The 8,622-nt window shown below is 40.3% G+C and overlaps 1 protein-coding gene across 1 annotated transcript; it reads left to right on the top strand.

Annotated features, from left to right (window-relative positions):
• Positions 1 to 2,668: 2,668 nt before the first annotated feature.
• LOC141614464 (rho GTPase-activating protein 1-like) lies at positions 2,669 to 8,622 on the top strand. The gene is made up of 5 exons (XM_074433210.1): positions 2,669 to 4,022; positions 6,671 to 6,791; positions 6,960 to 7,079; positions 7,242 to 7,472; positions 7,768 to 8,622. The coding sequence occupies exons 1-5, from the start codon at positions 3,604 to 3,606 to the stop codon at positions 8,290 to 8,292; spliced, it is 1,416 nt and encodes a 471-aa protein (XP_074289311.1). The 5' UTR covers positions 2,669 to 3,603; the 3' UTR covers positions 8,293 to 8,622.

The raw sequence follows: 8,622 nt of genomic DNA, 5'->3' as shown, positions 1-8,622 counted from the left end.
AAAGTCGTATAGGGGGTTGGTGCGGGGCTTAAGTCCTTGGTCTTCGTGCCGAGGCCGAGAAAGCACTCTCTAAACATGATGTTCGTGTATGCACACGTGTCAATCGGGCACCTCTTGACCAGGTGGTTGGATATGTCCAAATTGACTACAAGCGGGTCGTTGTGAGGGGCGATGACCCCTTCGTAGTCCTTTCTTCCGATAGTCATATCGGGGATGCTTCGAGAGGGGATCCTTGAGTTGGGCACAAAGTTGATGGCCTGATATAGCTCGTTTAGGTGCCGCTTGTGCCCATGAGCGGACCCTCCGTTCTCGTTGCCCCCGATGACAACATGAATCACGCCTATCCGCTCGAAGACGGACTTCCTATCTGAATCGCGCGTCGGTCTTTTGGCCTTTTGCAACGTACTTGCCGAGGCTTCCTTCCGGATCGCTCCTCTATGGCATTCTTCGGATGGCGGCGGTCGTTGGTTAAATGGCCGGTGTGGCCGTGGTACTCACGATCGGCTCGTGTCACCGTCACTTTTCGGCTTGGGGGTCTCTCCCACTTCGGCCCTCGTTTTGCTCGGGCGAAGACTTCGGCGGGCGATACGACGAGAGGGGTTTTTTCACTATACCGCCTCGTGGTACGTTCTGAATTCCACCCGGCGCTGCCGAGTCTTGCTTCCTGGTCGGATCGTCCGACCGTGATCTGTTATTCTCACGGCGTCTTCCATCGGACCGCGAGCCGTTGTTGTCGCGGCGTCCTTCGTCCCGATCGTCCCGCTGTGACCCTTCTTTTTCTCGAGTGCTCGGCTTCGCGGGGATCTTCCCGTGTCTTGTGGTAATCTTCCACCTTGATGGCTTGGTCGGCCAACTTTCGGCGGCGTCCGTGCCCGTGCCTCCGCTCTTGATGAGCTCGTTTTTAAGGCTCCCCTTGGGAGGCCCTTCATCGATGCGAAGGCCGCCGGCTCGGGATTAATTTCTCGAATCTCTGGGACCTTTCCATCGAACCTCTTCACGTAGCTCCGGAGAGACTCGCCCCCTCTGTCGATGGTCGGGAGGTCGATGTCTCTACGGCCCTTCTCCTATCATGTGCGAGAGTCTTGGGCTAGGAAAGCGCCCTTCAGGTCGGCGTAATAGTACACCGAGCCATCGGGAAGCCCTTTGTACCGGCTCTCCGAGCCATCCCATGCAAAGTTGTTGGGAAAATTCGGCACTGCCTCATCGGCCGTTTCCCATACCGACATGTAAGACTCGAAGGCCTCGGCGTGGTCGATCGGATCACCATCTCCCTTGTATGACGGGTGGCGGCTTGAGCTTATTCGGACCGGACTTCTAGGACGTAGGCGTTGAGGGGTCGCCTAACCACGTGTCGAACGACACGCGGCGATCGGCTCCTTGCGTCCCCTAACCTCGGCTCCTCCCCCCGTAGCGGGAGGGGCTCCTTCTTCGACTCGGACTTCTTCTCCAACTCGCCGAGTCGGACTCCTCTCGCTCCTTCGGGGTGAGCCTCGTTCGTGCGGCGGGGGACGCCGTCCTCCCACGAGTGCGGGAAGGACTTAGGTCTACCGCGCCCACTTTGGGCTCCCCCGCGACTTGGCCGGGTCGGCTTCTCCTAGTGCTCCGTTCAAATTTCTCGAGTCACATTTTGGGCCCCGGTCTCCGGACGCTTTCCGCCGCTCTTGTCGGCGTGACGAAGTGTGAGCGGGCGTATTACTAATTAGGTTTAGGAGCATTTTCAGCTTTGCTACGTCAACCACATGTCCCATGATGGTGACCTGGTTGGGGGCATCGGCGGCGTGTCGGGTATTGATGGCATCCCGAACTCCGGTTGGATTACACCGCCGGTGGAGGGTCAGTATGACTCGCATTGTTGAAAGTATCATCTTGGTAAAATGCGCTTTCGTCGATTCTGATCGCATCTTGTTGTTTCGACATTTTCTTAGCTTTTTGGGTGGGTTTTTGTTGGTTTTTTTTTTTTTTTGTTTGGGAATGAATGTGACTAGCTTCTAGTGTCTATCCCACGACGGCGCCAATTGTTCCGGGTGTAATTCCAGCAAGTGATCGTTACCACCCGTGGCTTGTAGAATGATGTCTTGGGTTGAACCCTTCTTGCTTCTACCGTCTCCCTCGCCTCTCTGCAACAATGAACGAATCGAGGGCTTGGCTTTGTGCCAAGCGTCTCACCCGACGCCTGAAGTCGAAACTTAAAGGATTAAGCTGTGTTGCTTGGCTAAGTATGTATTGTAGAGATAAGGGAGATGTTACCAGATGAATAGTGTATTTAGGTTCAATTGTGGATTAGTTGGATCCTTTCCTCAAAGAAGGTTGAGGAGTATTTATAGGCTTTCACCTTTTGTCACGTAGTGGCCAAGTGACCAAGTGGCTATCAGGCTAATTTAAGGAGAGTAATTTATGTGAATTATTTAAAAAAAAGCAAATTTGTACACGTAATTTTCATGCCGAAAAACAACAATTCTCAAATGGCTCCACCACAACTTCAAAACAAGAAAATTTATGAAAATTATATATAACTCCAACATAAAAATTTAAAATTCGTACATTATATTATTATACCATATAGATATAGGTATGAAATCCAAATTTAATTATCATAGATTAATGTCATTTACGTCTCCTACAAAATACTTAAATTCCCAATTAAAGACAAAATTAACAAAAGTGGTCCACCTTAATTAAAAACTTTCAACAAATGCAAAGTGGCGGAAAAACCGTCACATATCTTCTTTATGCTTATTTAATTACTTTGATTTAATGCCAACCAAGATGCATTGCTTCCACTTTTCTTCTTCTTTCTCTTTCCTTTCTGTCAATTCTCTGATTAAAAATCATTAAAATCATCAAAATATGTTCTTTTGAGATAAATTATTCAACTTTTTTTTTGAAATTAAACCAAGAAAAACCCAACTTTGAATTTGGTCTAATTTGGTTTATTTTTGAAAAAAAAAAGAGCAAGTTTTTCCCACTAAAATTCCCCAATTCATTTATCCATTTCAATTAAAATCCCCAAATTGTAATAAAGATTTGTTCTTTGAACAATTTTAACAAAAATTAAGTGATTTTGAAAGTACCCATTATGTGCTATATTAATCTTCCAAATTGTGATAAAGTTTTCATATTTGAACAATATATTATTAAAAATGAATGATTTGTTTGAGTACCCATTAAATTAATCTCCTAAATAGTAATTAAAGTTTTGATCTTTGAACAATATTTTCAAAAATTGAGTGATTTGGAAAGTACACCCATTAATTTAATCTCTCCAAATTGTAATAAACTTTTGATCTTTGAACAATATTTTATCAAAAAAATAAGAAATTAGGGAGTACCCATTAAAGTAATTTCCCCAAATTGTAATTATGATTTGATCTTTGAACAATTTTTTACATTAAAAAAAGTGTGTTTTTGAGTACACATTGAAGAAAGCTTCCCAAATTGTAATAAAGATTTTATCTTCGAACCATTTTTTAATTAAAAAAGTGTTTTTTTGAGTACCCATTGAAGAAAGCTCCCCAAATTGTAATAAAGATTTGATCTTTGAACAATTTATACAAAATTTGAGCAATTTTTTAAGAACCCATTGAAGTAAATTGATTAGCAACAATGACAGAAGTATTACATTCACCATCACATTTCTCACCATCATCTCAAAGACCAAATTCTGATGCATTTTTCAGCACACAAAACCCTAATTCAAGCTCAAGCTCATCAACAATGGTGGAAATGGAGGGAAGAAGAGAGAGTAATGTAGGTGAAGAAGAAGAAGAATTAGAGGGATATGAGTTTAAGAGAAGGGAGAAAGAAAGAGAGGAGCTTTCATTTTTAGCTCTTTTGGTTGCATTATTGAGGAAATCTCTTGTTTCTTCATGTAGTGCTAGTAATAGAGAGATTGCTGTTATGGATATTGGTCAACCAACTGATGTTAGACATGTTGCTCATGTTACTTTTGATAGATTTGATGGGTTTTTAGGTTTGCCTGTTGAGTTTGAGCCTGAAGTTCCCAGGAGGGCTCCTAGTGCTAGGTACATTTCTGATTTTTCGAATGTTGATTCATGTTAGTTGACCTCAAATTAACTTCGGATTAATGAATTTTTGTTGTTGGTACCTAGTGCTAGGTACATTTCTGATTTCTCGAATGTTGATACATGTTAGTCGACCCCAAATTATTTCCGATTAAGGATTTTATTGTTGTTGTTGGTAGAGTTTGATGTCTTTGTTCATAATGTGTGTGTGATAAGGAGTATTTTGTACTAAAATATGGCAATTGTATTCTATTTTTGGTAGTATGAGGTCATATTACCATTTGGCTTTCATCAATTTTTGTGCATGATCTGGTTTAATCTTCCATTTGTGTATAAATGGGAGATTGGATATGTTAATAGTGCAAGTTACATTTCTTGAAAGTTGATTCATTTTAGCCGACCCCAAATTATGTTGGAACTAAATTAAGGCTTTGTTGTCGTTGTTGTTTATGGTAGAGTTTGATGTCTTTGTTTATAATATGAGTGTGATATTGTGCTTGATTAGTATGTTAGAGATGATAATTGGGATGTGAGCATAATCTGAGATAAAGTATGGCAATGCTATTGTATTTTTGGTAGTAAGAGGTCACTTGCCATTTGGGTTTATCAATTTTGGTGCATAATTTGATTTGATATTCCACTTGTGTATTAATGGGAGATGGGATTTTGTTGATTGTGAACAATCTTAAAGGAAAGTTGTACTTTACAATGTGATTTGGTACATTTTTAGAAAGTTATGATCTAGTTTTTCGACTTTGGTGCATAATGTGAGCTGTATGTTCAGTTTAATGAGAAATTGGGGGATCTTTTGTAATTTGGTAGATTTAGGTCATATTATGATCTGCTTGTTTTTCTCTCTATGTGGATTATGAGCTTTTTGATCTAGTTGGATGCTTTGTATAGAACCTTGATATTGTTTTGAAATTTAGGGCTTGAGTTGTTGACTTTCGTTTTGTGTTGCGGTATTAGTGATTTGACACTAAGAAGTGAGAACTCCATCCGAATCATGCCTATTTGATGCATATTATAATTAGTTTCATTCAGATATAACACTGTGCAATCATAGGAACATCACTTTTGTTTTGAGTGCAGCAAATTTGTTCTTACAGAAGTTGTGTAAGTTACAAGTTTCTATACTTCTCTTTTACTTGTTCCAGTCATTAGGGCTGGTTGTTGGTCACTTGGTTGTTGTGCATGCATGTTAGGAGCTTGACTTCTGTAATTGTTATATTCTTAATTACAAGTTTGTGCTTAAGTTGAGGCTTCTCTTGCATTCGACTTCCATTCTTGAGAATTTGAGCATGTTCATTCCCACTTTGCTTGACCCCACATGAACATGACTTGTTGTGTTCACCATAATCTAATTTGGCAATGGTTCACATTCTCCTTACACGAAACGACCTTTGCATTTGTACGTTGTAGTATCATTTTATCTGGAAGTAATGTAAATTGTAATTGATGCTTATGTTGTAAAGAAAACTTTTTGTAATTGAACCTGACTGCTTCTAGATCATTACATTCTTGTTTAGAGGGTCAGAAAAAGTATCGTCACTTTGAAACTAAGATGATTTTTACTGGACTTTTTATTTCCTTACTGATATTCCCGGTATATGTTAGACGAATTTTAACAGTAATCATTGTGTTTGTCACTTCCAATTAAGGCTCACCAACTCCATTCCCATGGCCATAATTTAGGCATTTTCGCGTCATCAACTACCATATTGAGGCTAAACATGACATGTGAGAACTTAGAAATATGATAAGCCCCTATTAATGTGTTGGCCAATGGTCATTTTCAGATTTAATAATGCATCAATCAGTGTCTTGAAATGTTTGAACTTTGAAGTATGGGTATGGCAAACCCCTTTCAGTGTGTTATCAATCAGTGTCTTCGGTTGATTGGAGGGTAACGGGTAAGGGGATAATGCTCTTAGAATGATTTGTATGGTGTTTTGTGCGTAGGAGCTATTAGAAATTTAAATCGAGTAAATCATGTTACCTTGTGGTTGTTGGAAAAGATTGAACTCCGTATTATTTTACGGTGTATCAGAAAACAGTGCCTTATGTATGTATATCATCTACAGAAATCCCTCATATATATATCATCTAGTTGAATATCTTGAAATAACATCGCTACTTTCTTCAACAATCCTGTTTACATATGTTCAATCACAATTTCTCATTTGTGACGGGCATATCTGTCGCAAGCTTGCGACGGGTCAAGTATTACCCATGTGGGGTAGATAAGACAAAAGCAAAATGCCTTGGGAGTAGCAATCTGTTTTGTCTTATCTACCGACATGGGTATTACTTGACCCGTCGCAAGCTTGTGACGGATATGTCCGTCACGAGAGAGACTTGTTGATATTCAATTTATGCAACCCTTTTCATTTATATTTCCTTTCCCCGTCTTATTTCTTTCACCTCAGCTTCCAATATTTTAAATTTGTCATCAACGTTTTAATGAAAAGTGGTTAGAGTACTCTACATATCACGTATTGATAGATGCTTATCTTAACTTGTTTATTGTTATTGCCATGGTAGTTGACGATCCCGCTCTTTAAGCAGCGAAATCAAACAACATAACTTGCAACATATGGGACTGTATCTTTTCTGATATGGTTTTTTGATCTTCTTTTATCTTGTAGTACATCTGTTTTTGGAGTTTCCACGGAATCTATGCAGCTTTCATTTGATGCTAGGGGCAATTGTGTACCAACAATACTTATATTGATGCAGAGGCGCCTCTATGCTCAGAATGGCTTGCAGGTAATTGCCATCCTTTATTATTTCGTTATGCAGTTTCTGTCATCGTCCTATCAGAGTTGAATTAATCATTCAATACTAGTTTCGTGTTGGTTGAATTTCTCCTCATTATGGTTTTTCAAAAAGGTTTTGGATGAAATTTTGCTTCAACAAGGGTAAATTTATATGCAGGAGGAAGGAATTTTTAGAATTACTGCAGACAACAGTCAGGAAGAGTTAGTCCGAGACCAGTTGAATCGGGGTTTAATACCAGATGACATAGATGTTCACTGTTTAGCAGGTCTTATCAAGGTATGCATGTCGATTAATCTCATTTGTCCATAATTCACATTATTTTATTTCGTATGACTTTGGTATTTGTTAGATAATCTTGTATTTGCTCCGCTCCAAAAGATGAAAGAAACCTGATCATTATGTTCAGCCCTAATTTATTCTTTACTGGAAATTCTGCAGGCTTGGTTTAGAGAACTACCAACCGGGGTATTAGATCCATTGTCGCCTGAGGAAGTTATGCAGTGCGAGTCCGAAGAGGACTGTACTGAACTCGTGAGGCAGCTTCCTACAACCGAAGGTGCTCTGCTTGATTGGGCCATTAATTTGATGGCCGATGTCGTTCTAGAAGAACACTTCAATAAGATGAATGCGCACAATATTGCTATGGTTTTTGCTCCAAACATGACTCAGGTAGTTCCATCGATTTTTTTTACTTCAAATTGACAGTATAAGAATCACATTTATATTCTATTTTGTCGACACAAAAATGGTCGATTCTCACTTTCAAAGCAATCCCATAACGGAAAGGCAAACTATTAACTTTCTCGTACAAAAATCAAATGTTCTCCAAATGGCTTTGATTTCCTTGAATGCCAAAGCGCAACTGGAACAATAATTCCCTTGGTTTATGGTACTGTTTTGATGTTTTCTAACTACGGTTTTCACTCGAGCAATCTAACTCTCTCTGAACTGTTATGTAATGCAGATGGCAGATCCTTTGACCGCACTGATGTATGCAGTCCGAGTAATGAACTTTCTCAAAACCCTAATTACTAAAAGACTGCAAGATCGAGAAGATTCCAGGATCGAGCCACCACCTGTCATGTGTGCTGGGCCTTCTGACGAGAGTGGACACCAAAGCCCATCACAGCCATGTCTTCTAAGTGCTGTCGATGAAGATACAGAGGGTTCAGAACCAGTGCCACTTCACTACCACTCTGATGATGAATCTTTTTCGTACACTCCTAGTAAGCAGACTGATGACGGAGTAGAATCTGATGACTCACCTTTCCACTGGCATTCATTCAAGGGTTTACAAGCTAGCCTAAAACTCGGTTCAGAACACATGTTCCAAGCCCCCGGGTTTGGTCAGTTGAGTAATTCTGATAACAGAAAGGAGCTGCTGACTGTCAATAGTGTGCAGCCTGAGGGACCCACTGAGAAACCAAAGAGTCTTTGCAACCTGAGCCGCATAAGCTCAACGACTGAGCGCATTGAGGCTTGGCGATGAACCACTCTATTCCTAACCACTCAGCCTTACGCACTTAAAGCTTTAAATCTGTGGTTTTGAGGTCAGATAAGAATGAACTCTCGGTTTCTTATTTTTCTTGATGTTCTTATTTTTATCTTTTGGCTCAGTTATTTTTACCTTGTAATCTTATGTGAATTAGCTCTTAACTAGTACTAGTTCCGGTAAAATCTTTGAAATTTGTATTCATTAAGTGATTATCCATTTATCCGCAACTGTCTCCATGTATGTTACTCAGTCTCGGGAGTATATGAAATCGGTACATGTCTAAGTCGGACTCGACTTTTTTATGAAACATCTTCATGTGTTAGC

This window comes from Silene latifolia, chromosome 1 (assembly GCF_048544455.1).
Source record: "Silene latifolia isolate original U9 population chromosome 1, ASM4854445v1, whole genome shotgun sequence".
Classification (NCBI taxonomy): Eukaryota; Viridiplantae; Streptophyta; class Magnoliopsida; order Caryophyllales; family Caryophyllaceae; genus Silene; species Silene latifolia.
This window is presented reverse-complemented; position numbering and strand designations above follow the sequence as displayed.

Bases quoted from the DNA above. Each gene is read 5' to 3' on its own strand.
- LOC141614464 (XM_074433210.1), top strand. From the start codon at position 3,604: ATGACAGAAGTATTACATTCACCATCACATTTCTCACCATCATCTCAA. The intron at 6,792-6,959 runs GTAATTGCCATC...ATTTATATGCAG, and splicing joins ATGCTCAGAATGGCTTGCAG to GAGGAAGGAATTTTTAGAAT. The intron at 7,080-7,241 runs GTATGCATGTCG...GAAATTCTGCAG, and splicing joins GTTTAGCAGGTCTTATCAAG to GCTTGGTTTAGAGAACTACC.